A 17775-nucleotide genomic window follows, 5' to 3' on the forward strand; every position below is an offset into this window, starting at 1 on the left:
TTTTCTAATTTAATATTAGGAGGAAATTGGAATACATTTCCTACACGACCTGTTGATGTACACCTACCTAAAATATTGTTACGTATGGATGTGGCTTTTATGACCTTTGTTACAAATCATATAATTATTTATCGTTAATTGTAAAGGAAAGATAATTAAAATTTAAATCAATGAATAATCACTAAGAACATACTAATATTGAAATCACTAATTGAACCTTACTATAAAATCATTTATTTGACAATCCAACTACCTTTGTATAGTTAATTAAAATTTAAATCAATGAATAGTCACTAAGAACATACTAATACTGAAATCACAAATTGAACCTTACTATAAAATCATTTATTTGACAATCCAACTACCTTTGTATAGTGAACAAGGAAATCAAACGAAGAAGCATTGTTATAAATCAATTTCCCTTATTCATAACCTCTTTTTACCAGTTTCATTCGGTTCAATTTTCGGTTTGAATATCGATCAGCGGTGCGATCCGATTTTCATCTCAACATCCCCCAGTTCAAAAACAATCCAATAAAGATTGGTTTGGTTCGATCTGGGTTTTTTTTTTATCGGTTTAAACGGTTCCAGCGAGGTTTTGACATCCTTACACCTGAGAGTATGAAACCCACAATTTTACCTTACTTTTTTTTTGTTTTGTGTTCAGAAATAAAAAAGGAAATTGCAGTCATCTGTCCGGTCGAACCATGTTCGATTCGACCGTCTATCTGTTGCCGGTTCGTATACTTATCATTTTCTCAATGCTTCAGCAGTTCAGCTTCAGCCTGAAAAGCCCTTAAAAAAACCCTAGTCCCATTCCCGCCTTGGGGATCAAACGACCACTACCGACCCTGGTGATTTGCCAATCGAAAATGCCCGGACCTGTATTGGATTCAGGGAATGCCCTAGTTCCTTTTCCGCCGGAAGTTCGCGATCCAGTGGTCTACACTATTCACCACGGCCTCAAGCCCCCAGTCTTTCGCCTCTCCGTTTCATGGTCTCGAGGAAACTGCCTTCGTGTTTCGGTTTTCCGCCAACATAGTAGTGTCCCTGATTCCTGCGGAGATGCTTCTGGAAACTCCAACGAGGAAATTGGCGGGAATGTTGTGGAGGTGAAGTTAAGCTCCGGACACGGAGAGATTGATGATGCGCATAAGAGGAGGATCGCTTATGGATCTGTTTCTCCTTTTGCGCTTCTCCAGAGTCGGAAGAATTATGCCTTCATGCTCTCTAAAATGCCAATGGCTTCCTCTTCTTTTCACGTCGACTGGTAATCTTTGAACGCTTATATTTCTTTTCTAATATTCCGATATCTCAATTTAGCATATTGGAAGAGAGTTTAGTTAGGGTGGAATTTACTTGGTTTGACATGAATGTTTAGGTGTAGGAGGAAGGAGGTGACATAAGAAGTCCAACTTTCTCACTGTCAGTGTTCACAGTACATGAGATTGTTTACTTTCAAAGTTGACGAATTTTTCTGTAAATGGAAAATTTAATGCATTATGTACCCAACAATTCTATCTGGTTTCAAGCTATAAATAAATTCGGTAAGCTATAAATTAAGCAGTCGGGGGATTAGAACTTAGAAGAAGGGTGAAGGCAGGATACGATCCCAAGACTTGGCCAACTTGGAAAGGGGTCATTCCAACCACACCTTTCTATCTGTTCTTAACCATAGTTTCATTTGTGGAGAATTATTGTCTAATGTTAATCTTCTAAGAATGGTGGAGGGGACAAGCAAACCGCCCCCCTGAGGCATACTTTGTTACACCAAAAAAAGGCATCTTGGAGTACAAAAGCATGACCAAATTGGAACAGACTTCAGTTCAAGTCTGTAGGCTGGTATAGTCAGTAATAACTAAGCTTACTCCCACTATATTCCACACCCCCCCTCCCCTGCCAAAAAAAAAAAAAGAGTTGGTCCAGATATTTACTTAAACAACTATAGCATGTGGTATGATTGCAACCAGGAACCATAGACAATTTTGATGGGGAAATCACGTGTAATGGTTTGAAGAAATTCTGAGTCTTTAGAGCATCTCATTTGGTTGGTTTTTAGGGCAGACATCTCCTAAGAAATTGAAGATGGTAGACTATTCTTTGTTCTAGAGAGTGTAGAAATTTATGATGTAAAAAAAATTGTTTCTGGTAATGGTAAACTGCACCTTTTTTGCGCTCTTATGTTTCTGTTTATGTTTTTTCTGTACTTTGTCAATGTCTGCATATGAAGGCTTTCAGAATGCTTCTATGATTCGTTGATTTGTGTAGACATGATACTGATTCACTGATTTTCAGCATTGTATCATGCACCTATATTCTTTTTCTTATATATATATGTACACATATATTGTATGTGTAATCATATCTTTTCAGTCTATCAGGTTGGAGCATGTTATGGAATACAGTAAAGAAATAAATTCTCTACTTGGGAATACAAAGCTGCCTCCTAGCTCAGGGATTGAAGACCCAAAAACAGTTTTAAAGGTGATTCAGCATATAGTTAAGTGATAATAAATGCTTATTATTATATTTTTGTCTATATTTAGGGAGGGGTAGGGTTTGGTTTTCAGGTCTTCATTATCAACTAGATCCCAGTGTAGTTATTTGTACTTTTGTAGTAATGTATACTTGATTATACTCTTATTCTTTTCTACGTATGAAATTTTCATGTGTCCGACATAATAATTTTGATTAATGCAGATGGTTGAGGAGCCAACCTCTTTGAAGGCTGCTTGGGAACTGATGGAAATATTTTATGTTGACAAACAAGCACAAGCTTGGCTCCCAGAACGCCTTGTTGATTGGTTAGCAGTAATGATCTTTCTTATGATTCTAATTTTTTTTTCTTAGAAAAAGCGATTTATTTCTATGGGGAACATTCTGTTTCCAATCAAATTGTTGATGTTTCACACACAAATAAACCACGATGAAAACACTACCTGCAGGTGTACGATAGCCTTCTTTCGGGAACAGAGTCAACCACAGTTCATTCAAAACTTGTGGATCTACAAAGAGAACTTGTCCATATACAGGTTTGAACGCTATCTGATTTTTCTAGAATAATTTCTTGCTTTGCTAGAATACTAGATAATGTTGTTAGGAGGCAATGTCACCTTAATAATGTGGCGGAAACACGAAGAACAAAATTGATAGTCTGTTGAGACCTTGATTTCTAGGTTGAAATCAAGAAAAATAAAAACTTTACGAAAGAAGAAAAAAACTAATCTGATTCTACTATTTCTTCAAAAATGTTACTGGAAGAGGACCTAACTGCATCTGTTTACAACTATTTATTAGCTACACCTGTCTAACTTGGAAAGGCATATAGTCTCGTCTTAAACCCTACTAAACAGGATCAAACAAGTCCTTAAAGTAATTAAAGGAACAAACTTAAACAATCAATAACTTGGGTTAAAGATGGGAGTTTTAGTTTGTCTATCTGAAGTAGACTCCGGCCCATCGGTTTGGGTATAATCTAGTCCACAAAGTCAAAATGGAATTTGGGAGAGGGCAATCCTGGAAAGGAACAAAAAAATGAGAGAGATCTAGCTCTCCAGTGTTACTTCTACAGCTGTTGACTTTGTGGTCTTCTTCTTGACTTGGATCACTCTATCATCTCCATGCAAATGACAGCAATCTCTCCTACATCCCTTGCTTTAATAATTCATCATTGAGCTTGATGGCCTTGACATGTCCGAGACCCTTACTGAAGTAGTAAATTTCTTTAATGGAACATTGTTGATAAAAAAGTTACCTTCTAGAAATGCTGCTGCTTGCTCAACCAAGTAAGTTATTATGTGAGAGCTAGCAACTTATCCTGTCTAACAATTGTTCATATTAATCCTTGTTCCTTATTAGGAGGGGGAACATTCTATTTATAAGTTGTGATTATTTCTTCATTTCATGAAAACTTTACTTCTGCCAGAAATTCCTTCTCTTCCCAATTCCCCAAGTTCTTGGTGTACTGTCAAAGATGACCCATAGTTTTAACTGATTTCTGTTGTTCCTCTTTAAAAGGTGTTACTTTTACCAGCTTACTAATATTGAGTGCATTGGTCATTATTTTAGACTGTCCTTGTATAGACCATGTCCATTGTTTTCGTTGAACTTTAAAGTGCAAAAACTGAGGGTGTCCTACTGTCCTATGCAGGCGACGGAGGATAATCCTAAATATTGGGAGGGAATATCATCAGCACTTGCAGTTGGTTGGCTTGAGATTGTGGTAAGGACCGTAAGGTGTTTTTGGGGACTTATATTTCTTCCAAAATGGTCTATTGTTACTCTGAACAGTGTAAAGAACAAAACAGCTATTTTTTATGGCATGCTTGGAGGCAAAACGACTGATGATAATCCTTTTTTCAGGTGAAATTGCTGAGATTGCATGGATCGTATCAACTGGATCAGCTTGGAAATCGTGAGGTTTGTCATTTATCAGTTGCAATTTAGATGACGACACTTTGCATGGTTTGGTTCCGTTTAAAGGCCTATTGTATCGGAACAGGGTTATATGTCATCTGAGGGAAGAAATTGTTGGAGTGGATTTTTTTTTCATTGAGTTATACTGTTTAACGATCAGATATTTAGGAATTCCCGAGGGCTTTGAAGAAGATGTACTTGGGTAAGTCTCAAGTCTGTAGACCCAGTTGTCAATGTGACGATATTGATACCAGCAGTTGAGGTTTTTGTTTGCTTAAAACAACCACTATACCACATTGGTAGTGGTCTTCATGTGGTTCTATTTTTTCCGGAGCTGAATGCATAAACAGGATATTTGGATTGAGAAAGGTGTAATGGTACTATGCTTTGGATCCTAATATGTAGTCATTCCTATTATTAAGCCTGTCTTTTTTTTAGGGTAAGTACAAATGTACAATTATTTAGTTTTTCACTTACATTTACACGATCAACGTGGAATTTTGAAATGGGAGATAATTGTTTCTTGAGTTTTTGGGTCCCCACAACCAATTTGTCATGCCTTTTAGGGTCATGCAATAACTATGAAGCTACAAATAACAAACTGGGACTGCCAAATTGAGACAAGCTTGAGAAAAGTTGTACCTGAGTTACAGATCTTTATCTTATTTATCAAAAAATAAATTCTGCTTTTATACCTTAATTAATTTATCGAAGCTTGAGAAATACTGTTCTGACATGCTGAGTATGAGGGACACATCAACATTTGCATCAATCTACAAAAGTTTTGCACAAATTTTCAATATAACCTCCCATTTGTTAATGTTCAGGTAGCTTTTGATAGCCATGCCTAGACTTTTTAAATATAGTAAGATTTTTCTTAAGTGGTTGACCTTTTATGAAGACAACTAATGGGATCTTATATGCCTTGTTAATTAATCGTATTTGGGACAGGCAGAGAATGGACTGGTAGAGGCCATTGCTATTCTTGTCTCTAAAATGCCACGCATGCGTCCTGAATTGGGGGCTGGAAGTTTAGGTGAATGCTACAAAACAAAGCCTGAGTTTGTGAAGGTATTTGTTGAATAAGCCTCCTCCTTTTCCATATTCCTTTATTTTACTGGCTCACGGTGTCTTTATATGTTATTGCCTAGGCATGGGAAAAATGGCGAGGACAAATAACCAAACTAGACTGCAGTGGCTTTTGGGTGAAGTGTGATCACCACCTGACCAAGGATGGATTAAAGAATATGCTACAAATCATGCTAGGAAATGCTAGTTGTCTAAATGCTGCAACTGGCCACTGGATGGAGTTGTTCATATCTCACTTTCTCTATGTCAGGCCATTCAGTATGGTCAGTTCCTATTGATGTTTACTCTTTTTTGGGGCTTTTCTTCCCCTCACACATTCATGCACACACACGCATACATACCCCTTGACTCTTGCCATTCTCTCTGTAATCTTTTTTTAAATATCTTATTAGGGTTTAGAGGGCATGTACAGTTTATCTCAGAAGTGCATGCAGTCCAAACAGATGTCCAAAAATCATAGCTTGATGGGGCTCTTCCTTGGAATTCTTGGAGAGAATACTGAGGTGAGGAATGGATTGTGCTCATTGTTTAGTGTATATCCACTTTTATTTGACTTCTTCTGATATTTTATCTGCTTGTTCTGTACGGTTTAGGTTGTTCTAGCTGAATGCTCAAGAGCATTTGGTCCTTGGTGAGCTCTTTAACCCTTTCTTTATTGTTGTGTTTAATGTTCTTTGTTTGGTGTAACCATTGAAATCACTTACTAAATGCTCGGTTATAGATTACTCTGTTTATTCATTTTGGCCTTACGTGCAACTTGATGTTTTGCATTTTGATAGGATGGTTGCACATTCCATAGAGTTGTTGACAGCTGGGAACAATCAAGCAGAAATCCTTCTACATGAAGAGCGCTATAATTTGGGAGGAATTAGTATGGAGGAGCTCTATCGCCTTGTCTATGCTCAAGTTCTATCTTCTCATGCTTTAACTTCGCAAGTGAGTAGTAACCACTTGAATAAGGATTGATTTTCTGTTTCATATTCCCCTGTTTGCGTTGTTGGATGACCTCAATGTAGGATTGGGTAGGCTGTAAACCACCTATTTATTCCATGCCTATGAAATCCAAACATTTTACAAACTATAAATTCACTAACCTGTAGAATTCTTCCTTGAGTTGTTATGCATCCATTTAATATCACCCCCCCCCCTGTGTTACCAAAGAATGTGCGAATCTACATCTATGGTGGAACAAGATGTTCAAAGAGAATAACTTTCAATTAATCTTTTGATTGCAGTGATCTTGTTTCCCAAGCTAGGTGTTGCTCTCTATTTTTTTTTGGCGAGTTCTTCCTCCAAAGTATTTTGATCTTGTGATCCAGCTTGGCTGGATCTTGATCCAGATTCAATCCAAGTTCAATTCACTTATTAGAGGATTTGATGGGGGCTGATTTGATCGGATCAAATAAAAAACTGATGGTTTGGACAGATACTAGTTCCAATTGGATTACATTATTGCATTCTTAATATTCTATCGAGTCATAGAGCAGGTTAAATATGTCATCTGCTAAACTTCTAAAGGACAGTATTGTAAACCCTATCACATTTTTATCTCACCTCTATCCTGATTCCCTAATACCCCATTTTTCTTCCTTGTTGTGGAGGCTTGGAGGACAGGGTAGCAACCCTAATCAGAGGCAAGGCCAGGGCCCCAGTATATTCATTCATCATCCTGGCAGTTGCAAACTTGTCTCTAAGACGGCAACTCTTGGAGGCTAGATTAGGTACTCATCTTGGCAAGATCACCCTAATCAGAGGCAAGGCCAGGGCCCCAGTATATTCATTCATAATCCTGGCAGTTGCAAACTTGTCTCTCAGATGGCAACTCTTGGAGGCTAGATTAGGTACTCATCTTGGCAAGATCTTCTTCACTATTCATTCTTTTTAGTATCTTTTTCCATTGGAAAAAGAAGGGGAACAGATGAAAACAGAGAGATTTTTTAAGGAGTTTAACAGTATATCTGTAGAGGTTTTGGAGAAGGATTCTTACGTCTGATTCAAGATTGAGATATTGCTGATATACGGATCTGCTTATTTTGTTTTGGGCATTGTGCAAATTTAGAACCGTGTATCTGATTTAAGACACACAATGGAAGGCAGCTAATGTAGTACTGAATTCGAATGATCAAAACAGTAGCCAAACAAGATCTTTTCACAGAGAATAAAATATAGATTTAAGGAGAAAACAGATAATAGAATATCAGGTGGTAAACAGGGAATGAAACTGAGGTTGAGTTCAGTTAATGGGAAGGGGGAAGACCTGCTGAAAATATGGACCTAATTGGATGGTCAGATCAGCAGATATGGGTGAGTCCTAGTAGCAATAGGACTGGGGGTATTATGGTTAGAAATCCGAATCTAAGAACAGCAATAAGTTAGGATCTGCATGGCAACGTATCTGTTCCAAAATACTGTTTCTGAGTTAGAATCAGTTTTTTGTGTTTCTGTCAACAAATGTTGTATGGTCAAATTGGAAAAAAATTGTTTCTGCCACTAGAAAAAAAAGAAACATGTATTGATTGTGTATTAAGAGAAGAATTTCTTCTATTTTGTGGTGGTGGTGGCAGTGAAGGTGGAGGTGGAGGTGGAGGTGGAGGTGGAGGTGGTGGGGGTGACGGTGGTGGTGGTGGTGGTGGTGGTGGCGGTGGAGGTGGTGGGGATGACGGTGGTGGAGGTGGTGGGAGTGACCGTGGTGGAGGTAGTGGCAGTGGCAGTGGAGGTGGTGGTGGTGATTCGTGAATATCGAGTCTGTATCATGCACATTCTTGCTTTCAGTTTGTGTTTCTGTTTTTTCGGAACTTCTTTTTGGTGTTTCTCAAAACCGTGCCAGAACCATTTCTATTACCCGGTTCATTCTAAAAAAAAACACAAAAACGGACCGGGCAACACATACAGTATCTGTTCCATTTCTGCCCCCAGAAACGTTTTTTTGGAAGGTTACCATACAGATCCTTATCGGTCATATACTGATAACAGGTCTGAAATATGTAATGAACAGAACCAGAAAGCAATGCATAAATGAATGCATAGGTTTCAGATTCGATCTCAATGAATCTGGACAGAAAACAGTATTAGATTCAACACAAGGGCAGAACAGGGAAAACTCTAATAATTCAGAATCAGCAGGTCAGAATATGCTGACATTCAAATCGAGTTCTTGGATGAAGGTATGGAACATTAGGTCAAAAGTTGAAAAGAATCTAACGGCTGGTTTGCTTAATCTCAAAAAACGTGTTGCATATGATCTTCTAGACGCAAGGCTTCTAGTTGCAGAAATTTCAGATTAGAACTTACTTGTTAATGTCAATTAAAACTAGAAGAATCAGAAATCCAGTAGTGTATCAGCAGCTTCTGAACAAGAAAAATAGAAAATAACACTTGGGCTTCACACCGCAAGGTGGGTCGATTGAATCAAACACCAATCTACCTTGATTGCACACAAAGGGTTCCTTAATCAAACAGAAGACATCTTCAATTGAGATGAGAGATGCAAAAGCAACAACTTTTTTTTTTATCAAATTTGTGTATAATGCTTGTCCCCTTGCAACCTTATATGTAAAACTCAAAAATATACTCAAAACACTGAAAAAGAAAGGCTTAACCCAACCCAAGGTTCTCTAGATGAATAAACTTATAGAATCCTAATCTAGCCCAACTAAAACACTTAATAACAACTAAAATTTTTACCACATAGAACCGGTTCAATTGACCTTAACCCAAAACAACTTAAAAATAAACTAAGTCTAGTCTTAACAATAGCAATCCCGTATGCAGCCTTAATTCCCATAGTTTAGGCCCATTAAAGTGGCCTATTACATTGAAAACCCATTGGACTAAAGGCCCATCACATATATAACCCAACCCAAGGCTTATTTCCATTAAAATAAGCCCCTTTTGGTGATGTATCTGCATCAGCAGCTAAGCATCCCACCCATCACAACTTATAGATTGAGCATTAATGATACTTTTAGATTGAGCATGTCTGATCTGATGGGTTAATTGCCAAGTGCCTCTAAAATAACCTTGCATCCTTTTGACCATAACATTTTGTCACCTTCCACCATGATGGGCTCGGCCTGCATAAGTCTTGATAAATCCAATCCAGTCATTATGGCTCTCAACTCTGCATCTGTCTATCACTCTAATTGGAATGGCATAACATTTCACAATCCTAGCAGTTGGATCTCTGATAACACCTCCCAATCCCAGCTTGCTGAAATTCCTAATGAGCATGCATCAAAATAGAGCAATATTTGAAATTTTGAGTGAAATCTGTGGATATTGGCAGATATTTCTATTTCCCAGTGGATTGAAATCTGGCAAAATTTCGAAAATTGAGTGAATTCTGTTGAAATTGGCAAAATATTTCTGTTTCCCCAGGGGTTGAAATTACTCCTAGGAGAAATCTCTCTTACTGAAATTGAGTTTAAATCTACCTCCGCCGTTGGAAGAATCTAGTCCCTAATCCCTAGTCTCCTAGGATGCCTGGAGTATCTTATGTTTCTTCAATCTCTGATAATAGAGTCATAGTTATCACATCAACCCAAGCCATTGGAAGGGCCTGGATGCAAGGATGCCAGCAATGCAACCAGCGCGCCTGGATGCCTAGGTGACGCCTTGACAACTATTAATAGAGTCCCTGGATATTTCACCAAGCTGCTTGGATCTTCATTGTTTCTGGCATGTGGATGTAGTCTTTATGGCCTGCTCTGGATATTCTGTTCCTTTCTTCCCAAAGGCTGCTTCATATACCTTTCAAAAGGGCATACTACCAGAACAACCTTTGTCATGGTGGTGACATGTAGCCGCTTTTGAGAATTGTTTTGGCTTTGCATATTTGCTATCTATGCTTGCGATTTTTGTTTCTTTGAAATGGTGTAGTTATAACTGTATATTTTGCTCACAGCTGACATGTACCATGAGAATCTTCCTCAAGTCATAACTAATGTTTACAGTTGCTTTTTCTTCTTTTGGTTTTTCTTTACATGCTACTAATATCCAGGTTATATGAAAAAACTAATTGACTGATTTGGCTTCAAATGTTCAGATTGCTCCAATTTATTTGGGCTCATGCAGAAAGCAGGGAATGGATTTGTTGGAGATTTTATTGTATAAGCAATCTGTGCAACATAAACAGATGCTCCTTAAGGTTTCTGTTACTCATAAACTGGTGTTTTGCTTTAATCTTTGGTTATCGTTATTGTTGCATAAAAGAATCTCTTGTATATTTAGCGCTGTTTGATTTTATGCTTTTCACTGCTTCAAAAATCCTGTATCTCAAACAGAATCTAGAAATTTGCCGGCTATATGGACTTGACAGCATCAGTTCACACATTATGAAGGTATTCAAATCTTGCAAGACTTGTTCATTGCAATTGTTGGAATTTTAAAAAGTGTTTTGAGTATTGCACCTTTATACTGGGTAGATATCAAGATTTTTTTTTTTTTGGTTTCAACTATGGTGACTGGCACTAGTTATAAAGAAATTAACTTTTCAAAGTTAAAGTGCAAATATTGCATGAAATGTAACTTCTCTCTGAATAAGTATTCTTATTCACATTGCTTTTTCTTTATTAAACAGATTGCTGGAATGCACCACTGGAAGCATGGAAGGAAAGGGTGTGGGGTCTTCTGGCTACAACAAGCACGGGATGAAATTCGTCTTAATAGAATCGCTCGACAGTTGTTTGATTTTGTTGGGAAGTCAATATCTGATGAAAGTTTCAAGGTACTTCTTTAGAGTTTTAATCAATTGAGTTGAGGACAGTAGCTTATCTCTCAACAACATACAGTTATAATGTTACCAAAGATAGTGTAACTTGATATTTGATTTTAGTCCTTTGATTTTTCTTTCATGACAGCGATGGGAAGGCTTGATTGAATTGTTGGGTTCTGAAACGAGAACTGCAGGTGGTCTTGAGTTTCTTCACAAGTAAATACCCTGCCATCGTTTAAGTTGTGTTCACTGAAGGGAAAATTCAAAAAAATGCTTCCATATCCTTATCATCTGTTATCTCCATTTGTCTGTGACATTTGTGATCTTTATTTGGGACAGATATAGAGATTTCAAGAAATCCCTTCACCAGACTCAAGGTGGAAAAGTTACTGAAGCTGCTCGACAAGCTGTAGATTCCCTTATGCAGGTATTTTTTGCAGAAACTCTTCTTTATTACTAATCAAGCTGCCATTGTAGGAATAACTGGTGATCAAGGTGGCCTCCTTACCTTAAAAGTGCATCTTTTTGCATGTTGACTAACTGCTGGAATATCTAACATTTAAGTGTGCTCGGCAGAGTGATTATCACCTACTGTTAGAGATTGTAATGGCATCACAGACTCGAGCATATTAGGATTTGGGTGCTTTTCTTGAGCGGGCAGGGGGACGGAGACAGTAAATGAGCCACCCAGAGAGTTAGTATTTCCAGTCTGATGAAACATATGTTGCTTGTTTCATCTGTTGGAAATGTCTTGCTGACTGAGTTTTATGATTACCATAAGGCTTAGCCCTTCTGCTATATACATAGAGTGTTCAGATTAAGGTGCAACCCAGGCTGAATTACGGGCTTAAATTAGACCAAACTGAGCTGAACTAGGCCGGGCTGTGCTCGGGCTTGTTTGATTTGAAACTTATCAATTTTACGAGCCAAGCCCATCTGGCTTGCACTCATAGTTCAGATTATGGGTCTTTCCATTTGCTGTATGATTCATCAAACCTAGAAAACTTCGGAATTTATAGAATCCCATATTCTCATCACTTAATGAAATTCTTGGGTTTGATGATTTTACTTATAATAAGGAAGAGGTCCGTTGATCAATTAGTCTCCATTTGAGTTCATTAAGCTTTTGGAGGTTTTCCCTTGTTGACATTTTAGGCTGAGAGATTTGATTGATGAGGAGATGTGATTGGTTTTATTTTTTTATCCGCAGCTTATGAAAAACCCTTCCACTCCACAGCGTTTCTGGTTGCCTCTTCTGCATGATTCGGTGAGTGATCAGAATGAAGTTCTAGAATTATTTTATCATTGGCCAACAGCATTGAAATAGATATTATGTCAAAAAAGTTCTGGTTGAAGCACTTAAATTTCTTTGCTAGGTGGGTGCTCCTTTTTCAGCCACATGGTGGATTATGTGGCTGATCAAGAGCATGTCAGGTAGAGGTCCACCTTGATTCTTGCCCATGTGTTGATTCTTCCACTGACATCAACTCTACGGTCCACCTGTATTGAATCTTCCTGCTCTTGACAACAGTCCTTATGAAAAATAACTTAATTTGTGACTTGTACATTCCATTGGATTCTTTCCTATTCGTACGCACACAAACATACTTTGCAGTTTATTAATCATAAAATATATGTTTGCAGTTGAAGTTGATTAGTTGGCCAGGGCGTCCTTTGCTGAATGTTGCCCAGACTAATATTTTGTTGAACAAACTGCAAGAGTTGTCTATCGCAAGGTTGCAGCCAGACTTCTCTGAAGTAGACTTGCCTCCAAATGCCCTCAGTTCTGTTAGACTAGCACTGGCTACAAATCTGGGCCGTGCATTCCTGGAGGAGTGATGATTTCCTGACTTTGTAATATTAAGATAATGACATGGGTACTAATTGTATGTATATATTGATGGTATATCTCTATTGCTTTCATTTCTTCACCTTTGCCATTAGAGCATTTTGAAAATTCTCTCATATTTTGGCCTCTAATTTTCAGGAAGGTTAAAATACCATTCGTTAGAATGATGCTGTTCTGAAATGTTACTGGATCGGGTGAGTGGAACCAATTAATTAGGGACTACAGAGGATCTAGGTGATCATATCCTCAAAGTCTTTTGATTTCCCTGAATATCTTTGCAAAGTTGAGTTTGTCCAGGTCTACTTAATGAGCAAGATGATAGTTAAGGATGGATCTGTAATTTAGTAACTGTGAATAGTGATTGTTTTATGTTTGCCATGGTGATTTGGAGGTACATTTGCCTAGATGATTAGTTTTCCTGATTGTTTAAATTTGATTAATGCCTCTAACCCTTTTTTTTCTTTTCATCCTTTCTTTCTCCCTAACCTGATTGTCTGACGGGAATATATGATTTTTCCAATCGCATTTCATCCGTTTTGTTTTAGTCAGGAATTGTGGCTTCACAAAATTGTGTTTCTTTATTTTTTTCCAATTAGAACGGCCTATTTTATTTTATTAATTTCTTATCCAATCATTATCAATGGATTTAACCACCTTCTTTTTGGTAACATATATTATCTTTCTCAACTCAGGAAAAATAACTTTTGGACAAAGCTTCTTGTTGTAAGGATGGTTTTCCCTTTCTAGTTCCTACTTCCTATCTCATCTTTTGGTCATGTTCTGAATACACAAATGAAACCGACTTTTCTTCTCTGGTTTTTTCTTCCCTTTTTTTTTTCCCACTCAATTCCTTCTAAAGTATCGGAAGCATTTGATTTCTATTAAGAAAAAGTCATTATCATATATTAGGGAAAAAGATTGCCATGACGTTAGTGTGCATATTCCTATGCAGGTCCTCTCACATCCCACCGGGGTTAAGTAATCGGTATTGGATAGACTAGATCTGCTGAACATATCAATATCGGCTGAGAATGATACCAATTTTATTATTATTTTATTATTTTTTTAAAAACTTTTTTGGAATCAACAGCGATGCCCCATTATGCTGGTGTCTGTCCGACCGATTTGAATTGGTATTGGTGGAGGCCAATATTGTATCTGATACCGATTACTAAATCCCTGCATCTCACTGTGCATTCTACACATTAAAACCTTTTATTAGACGATTCGATTTCCAGCTCTTCATTGGTAGGAAATTGCACTTGGGTGTTGTAGTAATTCTATGGGAAATTATCATCGCACTGCATTGTACACATTAAAACCTTTATTCTACACATTAAAACCTTTTATTAGACGATTCGATTTCCACCTCTTCATTGGTAGGAAATTGCACTTGGGTGTTGTGGTAATTCTATGGGAAATTATCATCGACACCTCCATCGATAGCCCGTTAAATTAATGTCACCCCATTAAGGGTTAAATTATTAATTTGGACAAAAAAACTAATGGAAATAGCCTTGTAACTGTTAATTAGTGATGTCACTATGTTAATATTTTTGTAAAGATAATTTTGCCCTTCCCATACCAAACCTATCTTCTTCTTCCTCAGTCGAACTCCCTTCTCATCTCTGCAATTCCGTCTTGCACCGCTGCCCATCTCTAACCTTTGCCAAGAGCATTCTCAAACATCTTGTTCTCTCCGTGGGTCTATTCCGTGCTCTTGCTGCTATCTTCAAATATCCAATTTGAGTCTGAATAATAGAAATCTGGAGAAAGAATTTCCATCCCCCACCCCACTTCATCGTATCTAGTTAAAGAGCATACCGATGGGATTGAGCTAAAAACTGGTGGGCAACTCCTCCTAGGTTTTTCCTTTCTTCTTCAACATCCCGATCATTCAAACCAGGGAAGCCATGAATTCTGCTATAATTTTGATTTTGAAAAAAAAAAAAAAAAAAAAAAAAAAAAAAAGGAGGAAAACAGAGTGAGGGAAGAACCCCGAGAGGAAATGCAGAAGGGTGGAGGTTTTAAGAGGAGAAGAGAAGCATTAAATCAATAGGCATTTGCAGGGAATCCGAATACCTTTTTATATGAGCATAACCTAAGGAATCTAGAAAAGGTCCACTTTAGAAATTCGATAAAAATCTTAAATCTCAAAGAAAATTAATTGAACCAGAAAAAAAAAACAGAAACGAAAGAAAGGATCTTGTTGGTCAGGGATAAACCCTAAGAATGCTTGTCAGATCTATAACCATTCAGACTGAAAGAAGACATTTCAGAAAGAATGAGCAGAAGCAGAGAAGCCGCAGGAGAAGAAGAAGGATGAGAAGAGGGTAAAGATATATCAGGAATTCTCCAATTTATCTATTTAAATAAAAAAAGGGAACCCAAATAGAAAAACCCAGAAGAGATTAACTGATAAAAAGAAAAAAAGTGAAGAAATTGAAAACCCAGATATCAAAAACACAAGGGCAAATCCTAAAAGCCGAATAAACTTAAATCCCAAGTAAGAAAACTGTAGAAAACAAAGAGAATCTGACGGGAAAGATCTGATATTTTCTTTCTTCCTCTTCCTTGGAGACCGAGCAAAAAAAGAGGAAAGAAAGCAAACTATTAGCCGCAAAGTAATGGATCAGGATCCTCTGCAGTACCAGCGGGGCGGCATGGTCGCAAAGATGGAAGCAATGGAGCTCCGGTGCCCTAGGTACAGGGTAAGAATTTAGGTTGGGACTGGGTTTTTTATGTTTTTAGCATAAAGGCTAGTTTAGTCATTTCACTTCCACTCAGTTAATCCTCTGTAATTTTCGTTAGTTTTTGGATTCAAATTGATATTTTGACCCTTAGTAAGGTGGCATTAATTTAACGGGTCATCGGAAGGGGTGTCGATGATAATTTTTCTAATTCTATTTCTGTTACGTGGTATATGAATAACGGATAACGGTTAACGGTTTCCTGGATCAGCAGGTAAAGAAAAATCTGTGTTCATGTGTGTGTGCACACTTTTACTACGCAAGCTGAAAAGGTGATGTGTCCAATTTTGGACTCAAATCAATCACATACCCTTTCGTGTAATGTCCAATGCTCTTGGTCATGTATTTTCAGAATTTTACAATGTCAGATGGCTGACTCCGTTTGGGCCAAAAGACATGAGCATGGGGTTTTGGAGAAACTAAGGCTGTGTTTGGCATGGCATGCATTTTTGGAATGTATATCACAAGAATGCATACCAAACGAAGCTTAAAGTTATGTTTGGTATGCATTCCCATTATAGATTTTGAAACTAAAATGTATTCTAAAGTGGAATATATAGGCGAATCGAATATAAGAATGCTTTTTAGACTCAGAATCTATAAAAAAAATGCATACAAACACAGTCGAAAATTTCTTACCACATTCAAAATAAGAATGATGGCAATGGAAATTGATGTCTCTCACTTTTCTAATGATATTTTATTAAAATTGTTTTCTTAGTGGTTTTAGGTGGTGGTAATGATGAAGATGACTAAAAAAGGTTTACAAAAGAATGCAACACAATGCGCTTGTCTCTAAATTGTCATATATTAATTGGATCAAATCGACTTTTCTGTAGTTGCTTTCTGACAACATTAACTTTCTTCTGAAGTGTTGACAACATTAACTTTGCTTGTTCAATATAAAATAGAGCAACACAACAACAACAATCTATCAACTGAGCCCACCTTCTCATCTCTCATTTAAATTTTAATCATGAACACTTTGCTGCTCTTGCGAACTATACTGGAACTTGGGTGGTTCTCTTCCTCCCATTTTGTGGCTTTGTGCCCCTCTAGGATGTTGTAGTATTGACTCAAAAAAATAAAAGAAAATGAAACTTTTAGATTATAGTGGTTTTAACTTCTCATTTGAATGTATAAAGTTCCAGTTACAATGAATATGGAAAAAAAATCCAGCGGAAAAGTTATGGAAAATAGAAGGGGAAAAAGAAAAGAAAGAGAAGACATATTAAGAGTAAGGTTAGTTCCCCCTCCACTGCGCTGTTTGATAGTGCCTTCGATAGATCAAACTAATATTTTAGAAACCATTAGAGATTTGTTTGTATTTTGAGTACAGAAAATCTAGTTAATTTGTTTGCTTATATTAGGGAGATTGTATTTATTTAATTAATTTTTAAATGTACAAGCCTGAATTTGCCTTTTGTATACGCTACTTACCTCTGATCTTCATAATTTCAGTGAAAATCGTACCAAAAAAATAAAAATAATTTCAGTGACAAGGATGCAAGGATTTATAGATACATTAAGATTTAATTATGGGAACAGGCTCAGCCGCCTGGGCCCTGGGGAGGAAACGCAACAGAAAAATATCTCTTTCTCTATCTCTCTTTTTCTCACATAAAATGACTTTGCTGTCCTCCTATGTACCAAACTAGTCTGTTCCACTTCATTGGTGCACTTCTCTATGCCACTTGCTTAGAATCCCTCTCCTTTACTTATATACTTGTATAGAGTTATATATATGGTAAAAAGATTGGTACACTGCCCTTGTACGGATTCTTGTATACCCTCCTCACATAATAAATACTAGGGCCCATATTGACATTTCTCTTTTCTATTTTGACCATGTGGGTTTCATAGAGATGATACCATTTTCTATCCCCTCATTGCTTGTAGTGCAGATATCCATGAAGGGAACCCTCTCCCTATAATCCTATATAAATATATCCCCTCAA

The 17775-nt window shown here is 37.3% G+C and overlaps 1 protein-coding gene across 6 annotated transcripts; it reads left to right on the plus strand.

Moving 5' to 3' along the window:
• The first annotated feature begins 766 nt into the window (after nucleotides 1-766).
• On the plus strand, nucleotides 767-13448 carry LOC122656114 (nuclear pore complex protein NUP85). Of its 6 annotated transcripts, none has more exons than XR_006332042.1 (19): nucleotides 767-1270; nucleotides 2382-2484; nucleotides 2701-2811; nucleotides 2946-3032; nucleotides 4151-4222; nucleotides 4363-4419; nucleotides 5368-5487; nucleotides 5568-5768; nucleotides 5898-6008; nucleotides 6099-6136; nucleotides 6285-6441; nucleotides 10550-10651; nucleotides 10788-10844; nucleotides 11084-11230; nucleotides 11364-11434; nucleotides 11558-11645; nucleotides 12429-12485; nucleotides 12863-13121; nucleotides 13206-13448. XR_006332042.1 is itself a non-coding variant. In XM_043850565.1 (19 exons), exons 1-18 carry the CDS (start codon nucleotides 873-875, stop codon nucleotides 13055-13057), a joined length of 2172 nt encoding a protein of 723 aa, XP_043706500.1. In that variant the 5' UTR covers nucleotides 767-872; the 3' UTR covers nucleotides 13058-13104; nucleotides 13230-13448. The 6 variants fall into 6 exon arrangements, 3 of the variants coding, with proteins under 3 accessions (XP_043706500.1, XP_043706499.1, XP_043706498.1); XR_006332043.1 differs by having other exon boundaries at nucleotides 13230-13448; XM_043850565.1 differs by having other exon boundaries at nucleotides 12863-13104; nucleotides 13230-13448.
• Nucleotides 13449-17775: the final 4327 nt, after the last annotated feature.

The sequence above is a fragment of the Telopea speciosissima genome, chromosome 3 (genome assembly GCF_018873765.1).
Source record: "Telopea speciosissima isolate NSW1024214 ecotype Mountain lineage chromosome 3, Tspe_v1, whole genome shotgun sequence".
In the NCBI taxonomy this organism is placed as follows: domain Eukaryota; kingdom Viridiplantae; phylum Streptophyta; class Magnoliopsida; order Proteales; family Proteaceae; genus Telopea; species Telopea speciosissima.